Here is a 16436-nt window from a genome sequence, read left to right on the forward strand (position 1 = left end):
GGGCCATTGCCAGTGCTGGCAACGCAAGAGGGGAGCGGGAGTCCTGGGTTCCATTCCTGGATCCGCCACTGACTCTCAGTGTGGCCTTAAGGAATTCCCTCCCCCGTGCCTCAGTTTCCCCCAGGAGAGCAGGGATAACGCCCGTCCTGTGGGCATGTGAATCTGGCCGGGTTTGCTACGTAGGGAGGCGATGCGAATGCTCAGCGTGGGCATCCCTCTCTTGGGCGTCATGGCCCAGCGCTCCGAGTGGCAGAGGAAATTCCCTCGTGCAGTGCCGTCTGGCTTCCCACCGCCCCCGGGAGCAGGGCCTACAGCTTCACCCCGTCAGGCCGGTCTCAGCCCTCACCTGTCCCAGGCACAGGTGGGGAAACAGACCCCGGGAGGGGATGGGCCTAAGGGAGTCCAGTGGCAGATGTGGGACCAGGGATCCCGGCTCTCGGTCCCACTGGTCCTCGGGAAACTAAGTCAAGAGAAAACCATTGCAGCCGAAAATCTCGAGGGAATCCCCCGTCCCCATCAGGCAGCGCCCTGGGCCAGGCCCCGGCGTTACCTTCAGCACCGTGACGTTCCAGGCGAAGCTCTCCAGGGCCTTCTGCAACTTCCTGCCCTTCAGCCCCTCCTTGGCCTCGAGGCGGTGCAGCTCCTTGTGGAAACCCATCCCTGGGGAGCAGAGCAGAGGGGAGCCGTCACGCCGAGCCGGGTGGGGAGAGCTGCTGGCGCCGACAGGAGGGGCCACAGCGGCCAGGCAGCTGGGAATACAGCAAAGCCGGCGCCAGGGTGCCCAGGGCTGGCTCCGGACGGAGATCGCCCTGCGCTGCTCACTGGTGCCCCGGCTGCACAAGGAGACACGGAGCTGCCCCAGAACAGCCCACGGGCAGGGGAGAGCAGTGGGGCACAGGCAGCCCACGTCAGGCCGGGGAGCTCTGCTGGCGGGGGGCCTGGGGTCAAAGGAGAGATCCAGGACTGCATCCTGCACCCCACTCGGGCAGCTCTACAGAGCTGGAAACAAGGGAATTCCACGTCACAAAGGGGGATCCCCAATAAGGCAGGCGCTCGGCTGCCCCTGGGGGACCGGTGCAGTCACGGTGCAAGTCAGAGCAGCCCCAGAGCCCAGGGGACGTGCGGGATGCCCGACGCCCGGCTCAGCGGGTCTGAAGGCTGGGACAGGTGTGATCCCAGCCGGCGGCAGGGCAGGGCCCAGCTGGCAGCTGTCACCACCCCTGCAGGGAGCAAGCAGCAGGTTCCCGTGGGCTCCGTCTCAGGCGAGGGCCCTGGGGCCGACGTGGGGGGCGGTGCCCTGTGGGCACGGACGGGGTGTACGTGGGAGACGTGGGCTCTGAGTGCCTTGGACTCCAATGGGAGCACCGTGGGATGGTGGCTGGAGGCAGCCGGGCTGTGGCTGGGGGGCCTGTGCCCCGGGAGCAGGCAGGTGGGCTGTAGGGCTGAGCTGCGTAGGGAGGAGTCTCCCCAGGGGGGTGGCATCGTGCCCAATCTGAGCCCTTCGCCAGGTGGATGGTGACACTGCCCCAGTGAGGTCTGCCCATGCGGTGCTGCTGGGGGGCCCCGCCAGGACAAGCGCCCCCAGCAGGAGCCTTTCCCGCGGACTCACTGGCCTCCCACGCCCGAGCCAGCAGCTTCCAGCCGCCTCCGGGCGCCCTCCGCGCCGGGGACCAGGGAACGGCCTCGAGAGCTGGCGGGGGAGGCAGCAGCCAAGGCCACCCCCCCCCAAACCTCTGCTGAGCAAGGAGCCTGGGGTCGCCCGCAGAACAGCCCCCCCACGTCTCGCCCGGGCACCCGCACAGCCACGAAGCTGCCTGTGGGGGAGGGGATCCCAGGAGCTGAGGGTAGCGACCCCCCCCCCCGGGGAGCCCTGTAACCCTCCAAAGTCCTTCCCGCCCTGTGGGAGCTCACGCAGGGCCCTGCCTGTCCCCCGCACTGATCCCCCTTCATTAGCGCAGGGCTCCGGCTCGTTATCTCGGCTGACGCTAATGGGAACTGATGGGAAACGTCCGTGTCGGCCTCCCGGGGCCATGGGGCAGGGCCACCAACACCATGCATGGGTATGTAGCCCCCCCACGCCCCTGGGGCAGCAGATGGAGATCACTCAGGGGCCGTGGGGCATGGGGGCCCCTCTTCCTCACCACCTGCCAAGCCGCTCAGTGAGCTACGGGCTCTAACCAGCAAAGGCAGCTCCCCCCAGACACCCCCCCACCGACACCACGCCCCCCCACCAATACCGTGGCCCCCATCCCCACACAAATAGCACAAACCCCATCCCCCCAGAGACCCCACACCGATACCATACCCCCCCCCCAAAAACCCCGACACCATGGCCCTCAGAGACCTCCCACCGATGCCACCGCGGCCCCCATCCCCTACAGCGACCCCCCACCGACACCATCACAGCCCCCACCCGACACCCCAGCCCCCCGTGACTCTACACTAAGTGAAGAGGTGCAGCCCCCGCAGTAACCTGCTGGGGGGGAGCCCAGGGCTGCGGGTCGGGAGTGAGGGGCACCGGCAGAGCTAGGGGGGAGCCCAGGGCTGCGGGTCGGGAGTGAGGGGCACCGGCAGAGCTGTGGGGGGAGCCCAGGGCTGCGGGTCGGGAGTGAGGGGCACCGGCAGAGCTGGGGGAAGTCCAGGGCTGCGGGTCGGGAGTGAGGGGCACCGGCAGAGCTGGGGGAGCCCAGGGTTGGGCTGGCAGGCGTGGGGGGCTGGAGGGAGGTACATCGGCACAGCCTGACAGCAGCACATGCCTGTGTGCGTTCAGCCCCGTGTCTTTTATGCCATAACACCCTGTTGCCACTTACGCCGACAGCCCCAGTCTGTTATTTCTGGTGCTAATTATATTCCGGGGTTTGGCAGTTAACGACTCCTCTCTGATTCCTCCGCTCCGCCCAGCGCCCGCCCCTCGGCGGCCCTCTGCCCCCTCTCAGTGCTGGGGGCTGGGGCCCTGCTCCTGGTGCAGGGCGGGCTCCATCTCCTGCCCTGGCCCCCCCGTGGCGGCAGGGAGCTATTCCCGGGGCCGAGGCGCTCGCTCCACGGATCAGGTGTCTCAGCTGGGAGCAGCCAGGAGAGGGGACAGAGCCGTGTCCTATACGCACACCCCTGGGTCGAGCCAAATGCACCTGCCCCCGACACGCCCCAGCCCCGTTCCCTGCCCACAGCTGCAGCCACAGCTCCTCCGCTCGCTGTCCTGGGAAACAGGAGACAGGGCCCGGCTGGCCGGGGCTCGGGGGCTGTGCAGAGCCCGGCAGATTCCCCCACGGCCAGCGCCAAGGTCACCGCCCCAGCAGGAGCCACCAGCTCCATCGGCTAGGCCAGGCCGGCTGGGGCCCGGGGTCTTTCCCCTCCAGGGGTGCCGGCTCCCATCCAGCCCCGGGGAGGGCAGGGGGACGGGGCGGGCCAGGGAACCTCCAGCCACGAGGGTGCTGAGGCCCCATTAGCGCCGGACCTTGTCATGCCAGCGGGTGTCACTGGTGACCAGCACAAAGGCCACCCCCACCCCCCGTGGCCCCAGGTGCCCATAGCCCCCCAGCACCCTGGGGGGAGCGGAGTCGGGGCCCCCAAACCCACCCCGCTCTGCAGCCGGGCCCAGCAGCCTCCAGCCTCCCCAGGCAGCACGTGGCACCTGCCCCCCCGTGGCACGTACCCGCCTGCTGGGCTTGCATCAGCTTCCTGTGCACAGCGTCGGCCGACTCGATCAGCGTCCGGCTGGTCTGGATCGTCTGTGGGAGCAGAGACGGGGGCAGTGAGGGGGCAGGATGGGGGACGGCCCAGCTCCCGGGTGACCCCTTCCCGCACCGGCCCCCGCAGGCTCCCCCCAGCCCCAGCCTCCCCGCTCCCAGCAATGCCTGGGCCAGGCGCCCCGGGCTCCTGGGAGCGCAAAGGAAGGAAGCGGCTCCGGCGGCTGCTATGAACGGGACTCGTGCCGCCCGCGGGGACGAGGGGCAGGGGGCTGCGCTGGCGAATGGACCCCGAGGGGGCCGCGGGAGCGACTCGCGTCTGGCCGGCTGCCAGCAGGGCAGGTGGCAGGACCAGGCCATGCTGGGACCTCGCTCTCCCACCCTGGGGCGGGGGGCTGGCACTTCCCGGTCAACCTGGCCTGGCCACCCGCGCCCCCGGGGCCGCAGCAGGGAGCCGGCTCGGGCGGGGTGGGGGCTGGCTGCCGGGCGGGAGCTTACGGTCTCGTAGGCGGTGAGCACTTTGCGGAGTAGCTCTGGGACGGGCCCCTGGGCCTCCATGGGGGGGTACTGCTGGCCCAGGTTCAGCGTCACGCTGGGGGTGCTCTCGCTGCGCATCAGCCACGTGGCCACGGTCAGGATGCACTGCTTCATGGTGGCCGCCGGCGTCAGGCCGCACAGCTCCTTGAAGGAGACCAGGGCGTTCTGGAGATGGAGAAACAGTGAGCCGGACACCCCACGGCGCGCTGCGTGGGGAGGGCAGGGCTGCAGCCCCAGCTAGGAGCCCTGCACAGCCTGGCCTGGGGCACTAACACAGGCCTTATACTGGGGGCCTCCCAAATAGAACCCAGGCGTCCTGACCCCCACCCCTCCCCCAGACGCTCCCACCCACTAGACCCCCCTCCCCTCCCCGAGGGGGAGAGAACCCAGGCGTCCTGACCCCCACCCCTCCCCCAGACGCTCCCACCCACTAGACCCCACTCCCCTCCCCGAGGGGGAGAGAACCCAGGCGTCCTGACCCCCACCCCTCCCCCAGATGCTCCCACCCACTAGACCCCCCTCCCCTCCCCGACGGGGAGAGAACCCAGGTGTCCTGACCCCCACCTCTCCCCCAGACGCTCCCACCCACTAGACCCCCCTCCCACCCAGGCGTCCTGACCCCCACCTCTCCCCCAGACACTGTAACCCACTCGACCCCCCTCCCCTCCCCGACGGGGAGAGAACCCAGGCGTCCTGACCCCCACCTCTCCCCCAGACACTGTAACCCACTCGACCCCCCTCCCCTCCCCGAGGGGGAGAGAACCCAGGCGTCCTGACCCCCACTCCTCCCCCAGACGCTCCCACCCACTCGACCCCACTCCCCTCCCCGACGGGGAGAGAACCCAGGCGTCCTGACCCCCACCTCTCCCCCAGACACTCTAACCCACTAGACCCCACTCCCCTCCCCGAGGGGGAGAGAACCCAGGCGTCCTGCCCCCAGCCCCCGCGCTGCTGGCCCGGCGTGTACCTGCATGTTCTCCCGCAGGTCGGTGGCCTCGCGCAGCGGCTGGCCAGCCGCGCGGAACACCTCGTCGATGGGCTTGATGCCCGTGGCCTTGGCGGAGGTGTACTCCCGCAGCCGCCGGCCCCTGCGCCCGGAGCGCCCCCGCCCCTTGCCCCCGCCGGGCCGGTCGGCGATGGCCACGTGCAGGAAGAGGGTGGCGTGGGGCAGCAGCTCTCCGGCCAGGGACCGCAGGGGCACGTGGCGGTAGCCGCTCTGCAGGCACTCGAAGGGGATGGTGTACTGGGCGATGAACTCGTCCCCGATGTAGTCGTCATCCAGCACCACCAGGCGCAGCAGGGCCAGCTCGGGCAGGTTCACCTGGAACTCCAGGCTCTCCTCGAAGACCGGGTTGTCCCCGCTCTGCAGCGCCGTCTTGGTGCGCCGCTCGGCACAGTCGGCCGGGATGCCGTGGATCTCGGCGCAGACGTAGGGCTCCACCACGTCGCCCTTGGCACCCGAGCCCCGGGGCTTGGGCAGGTTCTGCCCGCTGATCACCCGGAGGTGCAGCAGCTGGGCGGGCACGCCGGGCAGCGAGTCCTTGGCGTTGGCGCTGAAGTAGGAGACCTCCTCCCGCATGACGGCGGGGCGCAGCACGTACCCGCAGGCCCCGTTCTGGCGGAACCAGCCCGCGTTCAGGTCCATCATGAGCCCCGGCGTCTGGAAGTTCATGGCCACCATCTGGCAGCCGCACTTCCAGAAGTCCTGCGGGTTCGCGTTGCTGGCGTCGATGCGCAGGGGGCTGGGGTAGACCCGCGACAGGAACCGCTTGTTGTAGCTCACCAGCTCGGCGGGGCACTCGCTGGCGAAGCGCCCGGCCTCCGCCTCGCTGAAGGAGCAGAGCTCCCAGTAGCGCTGCCCGCGCCGCGAGGCCTCGAAGTCCTGGAAGGGCACCTCCTGGCACAGGCTCACGAGCTCCGACAGCTCCCTGCTCAGCCGTAGCCTGCGCTGCCCGCCCCCTGCGGGCGGCTGCCCGTCGGCCTCGCCCGGGCACTGCCCCGTCTCCGGGCCCTCCTCCTCGTCCGTCACCTCCCCCTCGCTCTCGTGGCAGCTGGGCTGCAGCTTCCTGCCCTTGATGAGGACTCTGCCCTTGAGGGTCTCCGGGGAGGGCAGGTAGGCCTCCTCGGGGTCGGGGGGGTCCAGGTACAGCTTGGCGCCCAGGGTCTTCCTCAGGCACTGGGCCATCAGCCTCTGCTGGGCGGGCGAGCAGCGCACAGCCAGGCACAGGACGAGGGGGTATTCGGAGGCCTCGAAGGCGTACCGGTCGATCACGCCCACCACGCTGCGACAGGCCACGCGGGAGGCGGCCGAGCGGCCCCCGGAGACCAGGGGCTCGCCCTCCGGGCCATCCCACACCACCAGCTCCAGGCTGCGGCAACCCATACGCAGGGCCGCAACGTAGCCGCCGAGGCCGGTGCTGCCCCAGGAGCTGTCCTCCCGCAGGCAGGCGCCGTGGGCCGAGCTGATGTAATAGTGGGACAGGGGCTGCGTCATGTCCTGGCACACCCGGAGGTGCTGCGGGTCGAAGATGGAGCAGTCCGGGGAGAGCAAGTAGCGGGTGAAGCCGTCGATGGCCAGGTGGCCCTTCTCCCGGCCCTCGCTGGAGGGCTCGTATTTGCCAATGATCTCCAGGCACGTCTCCTCAGTCACCCCCTCCATGCCCTGCTCCACCTCCAAGAACGTCAGCAGGTCCTTCAGCCCCAACGACTCCTTGTCGCTGGAGAACTGGACCAGGAGGAAGAAGATCTCGGGCCTGGTGCAGAGGTCGCAATAGGCCTCCACGAACAGGTCGCAGGCCACGTCGCTCCCTGGCCGCTCGCCGGCCTTCTGCAGCTCCTTGAACTTCAGCTCGATGGTGGAGGCCTTCATGCCCGGGTTGAGCGCCTTGATGAGCTGCACAGCCCGGGCCACGGGGATCTGGCCCACTTTCTCCAGGTCCGCCACCTCAAAGACTGAGGAGATCCAGGAGGTCCGGAGGCTGGGGTGGCCGGCCTCGGGCGCCTCCGGCGTGTGCTTCCCGTAGGACACCAGGTACCTCAGCCCCATCACCCAGGCGTTCACCACGTCGGGCGAGCTGGCCACCAGGTCCAGGGACTCGTAGTTGTCGCCGTGGATGATGGAGAAGGCGCACTCGTCCGGGAACTGGTCGGAGAGGCCGTTGCTCCGCAGCACGGGCGTCTTCTTCCCCACCCGCACCTCCTTGACCGACTCGATCTCGATCTTGGCCTTCTCCGAGTCCTTCTTGGAGGGCTCCCACCGCAGGTCGCGCATGTCAGGGGCCAGCAGGAAGAAGCGGCTGTACATGCGGGAGTTGGAGCGAACCTTCTTCATCTCGCAGCCCTCCAGCATGAAGGAGATGCAAGCCGCCGTGCTGTTGATCTTCCGGTCGTGGGGCATAGTGCTGAAGGACACAGTCTTCTTCTTCTGAACTGGCCTCTGGCGAGAGCCGTCCTGCCGAGGGAGAACACAGCGGTCAGGCCCTGCACAGAGACCGACAGGTCGGGCCGCGGGTCGGGCTGCACAGAGGCAGACCGGAGGGGCAAAGGGCGACGCCCCACACAGGGACTGGGGCGAGCGCCATCTGCTCCCGGGACCCAGGCTGAAAGCAGAGCCTGGCGTGGGGCTCCTGCCCCTGCGGCCAGCAGCTGGCAGGCTCCTTCGAAGCGGAGCACAGACGGGAGGAAGGACGGCGCTGTTCTGGCTCAAGCCGGGGACCTGGGAGGCCTGGGGGGAAGGCCCACCTCTGGCACAGCCCTGCTGGGTGACCCTGGGCACGTCCCTTCTCCCTGCACCTAACTGGCTGGGGGCAAGCTCAGGACCCTCGACGCCCCTCAGGGAGCCCGCCCGGCCGCACAGGGGACAGTGCAGCCTTCATGGGGGGCTGTCTCTTGCCTGCGTTACTGCCACGGTTGGTTTTGCTCTGAAGGGAAAGCTCTGTTCGGCGCAGCGGGTCCGTCTCCTGTGGGGTGGCCAGATAGGCTCAACCCCCCCGCACTGCAGGGCCCCGGCAGTGACCCCCCAGCCAGCCGCCAGATGGGGGCTCGACCGCAGCCGCCTCAAAGCCTCTGTCCCTCCTTCCGCCCTGGCAAGGGGCAGGGGCCTGATAAGGCCAGAGCCAGCATGGCCCCTTCGAGCTAAATATAGGGCACATCCTCCCGTGGCCGCCACACAGGGACCCCCGCCCCCTTCCTCCGCTGCCAGCCGGCTGCTGAGCTCTTCCTTCTGGGACCCAGGGGCAGGAGGTGGGCCCCTCCTGGTTCCCCGTGGGCAGCGTGTGCTCCTGATGCCACTGCACAAGGACCCTGCACCCCGGGACCCCCACCTGGCTGGATTTGCTTCTCCTTTGAGCTGCAGCCCCTGCTATCCCACCCCAGGGCTCCCCAGTCCTGCCCCCCCAGCTCTGCTGGTGCCCCTCACTCCCGACCCACAGCCCCCTGCCAGCCCAGCCCTGAGCCCCCCAGCTCTGCTCTTGCCCCTCACTCTCAACCCGCAGCCCAGAATGAATGCCCAAATGGGCACCAGGACCCCGATTCCAGCGAGCGGGAACTGGAGTTGAAGGAACCAACCATCCCATAGACGATCAGCCACCCACGCTGAGTAGCTGGGGGGAGGGGGGGATCTCGGCTCCAGCTCCCCTCCCCCACACAACTCTGTCTCAAGGTGATTCCCCGGCTCAGGCCTTGGACAGACAAAATAGCCCTGTGGCCCTGAAAAGCTCCCGGACCAGCTGGGGAGCCCCCAGCATCCGTGGGGCAGCCAGCCTCATGCCAACCCCTGCCCCCAGCGAGCGGGGTGCTCCCCCAGCCTGCTTCCCCACCTCCTCCCCGGCTCCACCAAGCGGGGTGATCCCCCAGCCTGCCCCATCCCTGGGACCAGGGGCAGGGCACAAATGCTTCCTGCCCCTGCTGCAGGGGAGGAATGAGAGGGACGTGGTTGGGCGCCCCTCGGCCCATGCCAAGGCGGTGGCATTGGGGTGGCTCCTGGCGGGAGCGGGAAGCCCTGCTGGGATGCTGGGACTGGCTGGATCCATGGAGAGCGGGCTGCTGGGCCCCCGGACACACCCATGCCCCCAGGCAGGCAGAAAGCTGCTGCAGCAAGTGGGGTGGGGGGGGATTTCAAGGGATAAACACCGCCGGGTTTTAAGTTTTCCAGCCAAACTGAGGGGTGTTTTCCGAGCGGCTCTGGGGCGCGGCAGATCCTGGCTCATCTCTGGGGGGGGGGGGGGAGTGTTTCGAGGGAGCCCCTGGGACGCTGGTGGCTGGGCAGGCCCCAGGGGGGCAGAGAGCAGCTGGACGAGGCCTGGGGCTGGGATAAGCAGATCCTGCCTGGGGTTTCTTCAAAGGGAAGTCTCCACGGGCTGCTCCTAGGAGATAAGGAGGGCGGGGGAGCAGCTGGTTCTCAGCAAACCAGACCCCTCAGCCCACCAGTCCTGGGGGGGGGGGAATCCTGCTCGGGGGGGCTTTGCGAGGCCCATCAAGGCCCAGGCTCAGAGCCTGCTGCCCATAAACGATGAACGGAGGCGTGGGGGAGCGGACGGGAGCCCAAGGACACGGCAGCCAATTCCACGGACAGGCTCAATCCGCAGGGGCTGGTCCCGCAAGGCTGCGTGGGGCAGGGCGGGGGGGGGGGGGAGGGCGCGGGATGGACCAGCCCCAAGGGCAGCTCCCAGCTCAAGGGCTGGACCCTGCGCAGCAACGGGACAATGTAAAGACACAAAGGAGCTGACAAGAATCATTGGTGCCCCTCACTCCCGACCCGCAGCCCCTGCTAGGCCAGCCCTGGTCCTCACTGATCCCCCTGCCCCATCCTCGCTCTGTCAAGCAGAAATGCATGGAGCCAGTGTCTCCCCCACATGGCTCCGCAGCTGAGCCCCCCACCGACCCCCCCACAAGCAGGACTTGCTGCCCTTTTAATCCAGAGGATCTTCCAATCAAGAGCAGCTGGTGTGAACTGATCCCCGGAATCCGAGATTCCTGCTTTGGCCCCTCTGAACTTCCCCCCAACCCTGCTGTCACGGAGTCCCCGGGCGATGCTCTGGAACTGCTCCCCATGAAGCCAGGCAGGACTCTGGGGAAGTCTCCTCTCTGGGAGCAGCCTGTCTGCAGGGCACACAGCTCACCCGGCTTCCACCTTCCTGGGTCTGACCTCGGAGCATTCAGCCTCCTCTGCCCCTCCGTGCGCCTCCCACAGCGAGTCCGCCCAGGCGGGGTCCTGGGGAAGCCAGAGGGTCCTGCCCCCCAACTCCGCAGTCAGACGTGACTCTCAGCCAGCCAGGAAAACAGAAGGTTTATTAGACAACAGGAACATGGTCTAAGACAGAGCTTGTAGGTGCAGAGAACAGGACCCCGCAGCTGGGTCCATTTTGGGGGGCAGTGAGTCAGACAACCACGTCTGCCCTTCACTCCATGTCCCAGCCATCCCCAAACTGAAACTCTATCCAGGCCCCCCCCCCCCAACCCCCGCCCCCCGGCTTTGTCCCTTTCCCGGGCCAGGAGGTCACCTGATTCCTTTGTTCTCCAACCCTTCAGCTCTCACCTTGCAGGGGGGAAGGGCCCAGGCCATCAGTGGCCAGGAAACAGGGTGTCGGCCATTCTCTGTGTCCAGACCCCTACACACACCTGCCCTCTAGGGCTCTGCAACAATCATACACCCTTACCCCACCACCTAGAGACTTAAGAACTGCCTAGGGGAAACTGAGGCACCCCACAATATTCAGAGGAAACATTAAGAACAGTCCCACTTCGTCACACTTGCCAGGTACCCAGGTGTCACTGTCACCATCAGCTAAGGGACCCCCATGTGTGCACCGCCCACCCCACTCTTGCGGCTGAGAGACACAGAGCCAGTGGCTCGTGGCTCACTCAGCCAGGATGATGCCCTGACAGTGGAGGGTCCCCTCAGCCCTGGGGGGACAGGGGGTCGCTTCAGCCACTCGAACAGCTGCAGCCCACCAGGGTCAGGGCTCCCTGCGCTGGGCACTGAGCAGCCCCCACCTCAGGGGAGCCCCCAGCTCTACCAGCCTCCCACACATGGCCCAGTGGGGAGAGGTTCCTGCCTGGCCAAGCCAGCTTGTTTTAGCTCCGTTTTCCTTCCTTCCTTCCTTCCTTCCTCTCAAGGCCGGAGGCCGCTCGCCCTCCCCTGGCGGCCTGGCCACTTGGGCTTCCTCCCTGCACAGGGAGGCCCAGCCCAGCGCAGCTGCCCCACCAGACCTGGGGTTAGAGCAGCTCGGCCCCAGCTCTGACATGGGCCCCTGCCCCCACCATGAACCTGCCCCCGTCTTCCCCCAGGGATGGACGTGCCCGCAGCCCCCTTAGCCCATCAGCGCTAACGACCCTGGTGCTACGATTCAGTCCTGCCCCCCGCCCTGCAGCACCATGCCAGACCCCAGCTACCCCGCACCCGACCAGCACCCGCAAAGGGAAAAGAAAACTGCAGACACCCCCAGCTTGCTACCCAGAGAGGCCCCTGCCCCCCCCACGGGGCCCATTCATCACAGTATCCCCAAAGCCAGCCCTGGGGGACGGGGAGGGGGGCTGGGCCTTTGGGCTCATTGCACAGCAGGGCTGGCCCAGGCCAGGCCACCTTCCACCCCAAGGCCCCGCCGAAGGCTGCCGCTCAGCTTGGCCCGGCAGCAGGACCCAGCACCGGGACCTGGCCCCCAGCCCCGGGCAGGGCTGTGTCGGAGCAGGAGCGACCCCAGGGAGTCGCTGCCCTAACGGGGCTGCCCTGTGACCCCCAGGCCAAGGCCCACAGGGAACACACACCGGCTGCCCTCAGAGGGCCCTGCTTGACCCACACCCCAGGGGGCTGCTCTCGGGAGCCAGGCCTGGGGAAACCCAGAGTGGCAGTGACCAAAGCCTCAGGCGAAGCAGGCAGCTGCCCTGTCCCTGCGGCTGGTGCCTCCCAGACACGCTGCCCCCTTCCCTGGCCCAGGTCAGTGCATCGGCCCCTCCCTTCCCGAAACAGTGTGGCCACATGGGCAGTCTCTATACTGTGTATTGGCCCTTGCACTCTGGGCTGGAAGCCTCACGTGCTGCTCTCGCAGGGAGAGAAACTCCCTGGGAAGGACGAAATCTCTAGGTTGGGGGGCCGAGTTCTGGGGGGAGGGGTGGGGCATCTGCCAGGCAGGGGGTACCAGCCCGAGGTGCCTGCAGAGCCCCGGGACTCCCCTCCCAGGGGAGGAGTAAAGCACCAGCTGGGAGGGCACCAGCACCCAACCCGCCTTTGGTCGTCCCGGGAGCCAGCAGAAACTGGGGCTGTTCTGATTACGGAGCCGCTGTACAGGGCTGGGATGTCAGAGGGGCTGCAGGTCGGGAGTGAGGGGCACCGGCAGAGCGGGGTTGGGGGGAGCCCGGGGCTGGGTTGTCAGAGGGGCTGCAGGTCGGGAGTGAGGGGCACCGGCAGAGCGGGGTTGGGGGGAACCCGGGGCTGGGTTGTCAGAGGGGCTGCAGGTCGGGAGTGAGGGGCACCGGCAGAGCGGGGTTGGGGGGAGCCCGGGGCTGGGTTGTCAGAGGGGCTGCAGGTCGGGAGTGAGGGGCACCGGCAGAGCGGGGTTGGGGGAGCCCGGGGCTCGGTTGTCAGAGGGCTGCAGGTCGGGTGTGAGGGGCACCGGCAGAGCGGGGTTTGGGGGAGCCCGGGGCTCAGTTGTCAGAGGGGCTGCAGGTCGGGAGTGAGGGGCACCGGCAGAGCGGGGTTGGGGGGAGCCCGGGGCTCGGTTGTCAGAGGGGCTGCAGGTCGGGAGTGAGGGGCAACGGCAGAGCGGGGTTGGGGGGAGCCCGGGGCTGGGTTGTCAGAGGGGCTGCAGGTCGGGAGTGAGGGGCACCAGCAGAGCGGGGTTCGGGGGAGCCCGGGGCTCGGTTGTCAGAGGGGCTGCAGGTCGGGAGTGAGGGGCACCGGCGGACATTTTCTGTTAAAGGGACAGACACCTCCCTTTAACACAACACGGTTATGTTAAACACAACCCCCCCCACCCCTGGCAGCCCCCTCCCTGTGCCAACGCTTGCAGCCCGGGGCAGCATGACGCAGACCTGACCCAAGCGCCGGCTGCACAGACGCCTCGTTGATTTCATTAGGCTGCATCGTCCCTTTACCGAGAGCAGGGGGCCAGGCATCCCCAGCTGGCGGCATGGCCCCCGCAGGCCCGACCCAGCCCACAGGGGGCCCAACGGGGGCTGCGCAGACCCCAGGAATACTCCAAGCCAGAGCCCAGCAGCACACAGCCAGGGTAAGGCGGGACGTGAAAACAGCAGGTGGAGGCCGGGGCCACCCCAGCTGGGGGCTGGCGCCCTCCTCTGCTCTCGGTAACCGGCTGGTGCTGACGCTGACGGGCCCCGGGGCCGCTGCTCGGGCACCCCCCACACCTGCCATTAGCAGCTTCAGAATCCGTTTGCATCCCCTGGTTTCCGTTCCCCCCTCGCTGCCAGATTGCTCTGGAGAGCCAGCCCGGCGCCAGGGACAGCAGCCTCCGCCCCGCCTGGCGTCCGCCCGCGAGATGGGGCCCGTCACGCCACGAGCCAGAGCTGGGTCCTGTGGGGCTGCAGGTGGGGAAGAGGACTCTGCTAACAAGGGAGCCGGCCCCACTGGGAAACAAGCTGAACACAAGAGGGGCCCCCAACCAGCCACAGGAGGGGTCACGGCTCTTGGTCACTGCCAAGCTGCACCGGACTCAGCCACGGAGCCAGCATGAGCAGCATCTTGGGCGCCAGGCACCAGCTCCCGGCTCCTACCGGGCCAGAACTAACCAGCCGCCACCGGGCCCTTGCGCCCTCCCCAAGACACTCGCTGTTGGCTCAGCCAGAGCTGCTTTACTTATGGGGCTGGGCACCAGGGCCCCACAGCGCCTCCCGCCTGGCAGAGACCCTGCCCCTTGCTGAGGCTCCAGCCTGGGATGCTGCAGAGCCTGGGGGGCAGAGGCCACGGTGTTTAAAGACATCATGAAGCGGGCAGAGCACCCAGGGCCAGCAGCAAAGGGCCCCAGCCAGCACCAGCTGGACCGCGAGGTCCTAGCCGGGGGCAGGAGGTGCAGGACTAGGGGAGCCTGCCTACCGTTCTGGGGGCACCTAGCGGCCCCTGCCAGGATCAGGGCCCCGTTGGACCGGGCGCTGCAGCCCCACCCCCAACCCAAGGCAGGGAGTCTGGACTAGGCTGGGCAATAGGCCGCGTGGGGCGGGGGCAGACTGGCCAGCACGGGTCCTGTCCACAGGGTGCCAGGAGGGCTCCCAGCGGGACATCGGTTCAGGGCTTCCCGGCATGTCCTGCCCAGGGATTCCCTGTGCCCAGGGGACGTGTGTGGGAGATGGGAGCTGGCACAGATCACACTGCGCCCGACACCCACCGGGCTCACTGGCACCTTGCACCCAGCCGTGGGCAGAAACCCAGGCCAGGAGCAGGTTCCAAAGGCGACCGACAGGCAGAGACGTCCCCAGCCCGGAGTGATCTCGGGGGGACGAGTCAGGTCGGGGAGGTACAGAACGCAGCATCACTATGGTTACTGTGCCCGGGCTGACATCTCTGCTGGTGCCATCCACCGGCCCCCTGGCCAGAGCCAGGCACAGCCATGGGACACCGAGACAAACCCCTGGGAGACCTCCCTGCTCCCATGGGGCGAGTGGCGAGCTGGGGCGGGGGGCTGGCTCCCTCCACAGCTCAGGGAAGGGCCAGGCAGCATTTGGGGGGTTCCCCACTCTCATCCTGGCTCCAGTTTGTGGGGGGCCGGCTGGCAATCAGAGGGTGCTTCCCCTTCTCCCTGGGCAGGCCCCATGCTCCAACCCCCTCCCAGCCGCCCTGCACCCGCTGCTCCTGAGCAGAGCACCCAGGGGAGCCCAGAGCGTGGGCGGGGGGAGAACGGGTCCCATGGAGAGCAGAGACCAGCCCGCCCGTCACAGCACCTCAAGCAGCCTGGAAGGGGTGCTCAGCACAGGGGCGAAGCTCCGAGCCCCCTCCAAGGCAGGGAGCTCTGTGCCCCTCCCGCACCCGCCCGCCCGGGGTGGTGGCTGTGTTCCCAGCAGGATCGGATGCACACATGGGGTCACGGCCCAGCCTCCACCCAGTCCGAGAGGCACCGCCCCGCTCGCCCCACACCCGCACAGCCCTGCCCTGGCCCAGAACAGAAAACAGGAAATCTACCCGGAAAGGAACAGCCGGGCGGGGAGCTGCTTTGATCAAACGGCTGCCGGGGCCTCCATGCCAGATGTGACCCCGCAGGCCTGTCCTCTCCTGCCAGAGAGAACCAGGCCTACAGTCCACGCGACTGGACAGAGACCTGACTGCAGGGGGGTCATGTCAGGCCGACACCCCCCACAATGCCTGGGTGCCCCCCAGTACAGTCAGCAGGGAACCCCTGCTCTAGCTGGGGCACAATCTGTGGGTGGGGTGTGACGAAGTGGGACTTTCTTAATGTTTCCTCTGAATCGTGTGGGGGTGCCTCAGTTTCCCCTAGGCAGTTCTTAAGTATCTAGGGGGTGGGGTAAGGGTGTATGATCATCCCAGAGCCCTAGAGGGCAGGTGTGTGCAGGGGTCTGGACACAGAGAATGGCCAACACCCTGTTTCCTGGCAACTGATGGCCTGGGCCCTTCCCCCCCTGCAAGGTGAGAGCTAAAGGGTTGGAGAACAAAGGAATCAGGTGACCTCCTGGCCCGGGAAAGGGACAAAGCCCAGGGGAGGAGGGGCTGGAGGGAGTTTCAGTTTGGGGCTGGCTGGGACATGGAGTGAAGGGCAGACGTGGTTGTCTGGCTCACTACCCCCCAGAATGGACCTAGCTGAGGGGTCCGGTTCTCTGCACCTACAAGCTCTGAGTTAGACCATGTTCCTGTCGTCTAATAAACCTTCTGTTTTACTGGCTGGCTGAGAGTCCCATCTGACTGCGGAGTTGGGGGGCAGGACCCTCTGGCTTCCCCAGGACCCCGCCTGGGCGGACTCGCTGTGGGAAGCGCACGGAGGGGCAGAGGAGGCTGAATGCTCCGAGGTCAGACCCAGGAAGGTGGAAGCCGGGTGAGCTGTGTGCCCTGCAGACAGGCTGCTCCCAGAGAGGAGACTGCCCGAGTCCTGCCTGGCTTCGTGGGGAGCAGTCCCAGAGCATCGCCCGGGGACGCCGTGACATGAGGTGATGGGTTTCAGGGTAGCCAGATTAACGCCGGCCTGACTCGGCCTCACCACGCCAGACTCCCCCCGGCACATTCAGCGGCCTGCTCCGCCCCAGCACCTCCAAGTGCTT

The 16436-nt window shown here is 67.9% G+C and overlaps 1 protein-coding gene across 2 annotated transcripts in view; it reads right to left on the minus strand.

Annotated features, from left to right (window-relative positions):
• Nucleotides 1–16436, minus strand: part of LOC142068287 (inactive phospholipase C-like protein 2) — a 30639-nt gene that overhangs the window by 8868 nt on the left and 5335 nt on the right. The window contains exons 1-5 of one of the 2 annotated variants that reach the window (XM_075123689.1): nucleotides 10343–10393; nucleotides 5191–7674; nucleotides 4185–4388; nucleotides 3653–3728; nucleotides 551–660 (exon numbers count right to left, since the gene is read on the minus strand). In XM_075123689.1, the coding sequence (XP_074979790.1) occupies nucleotides 551–660; nucleotides 3653–3728; nucleotides 4185–4388; nucleotides 5191–7674; nucleotides 10343–10378 (2910 nt within the window). In that variant the 5' untranslated portion in view covers nucleotides 10379–10393. Of the gene's footprint in view, nucleotides 1–550; nucleotides 661–3652; nucleotides 3729–4184; nucleotides 4389–5190; nucleotides 7675–10342; nucleotides 10394–16436 lie in introns of those variants that run through there. The other variant, XM_048829918.2, reaches the window with a different exon arrangement.

Source organism: Caretta caretta, chromosome 27 (assembly GCF_965140235.1).
Source record: "Caretta caretta isolate rCarCar2 chromosome 27, rCarCar1.hap1, whole genome shotgun sequence".
Lineage (NCBI taxonomy): Eukaryota > Metazoa > Chordata > Testudines > Cheloniidae > Caretta > Caretta caretta.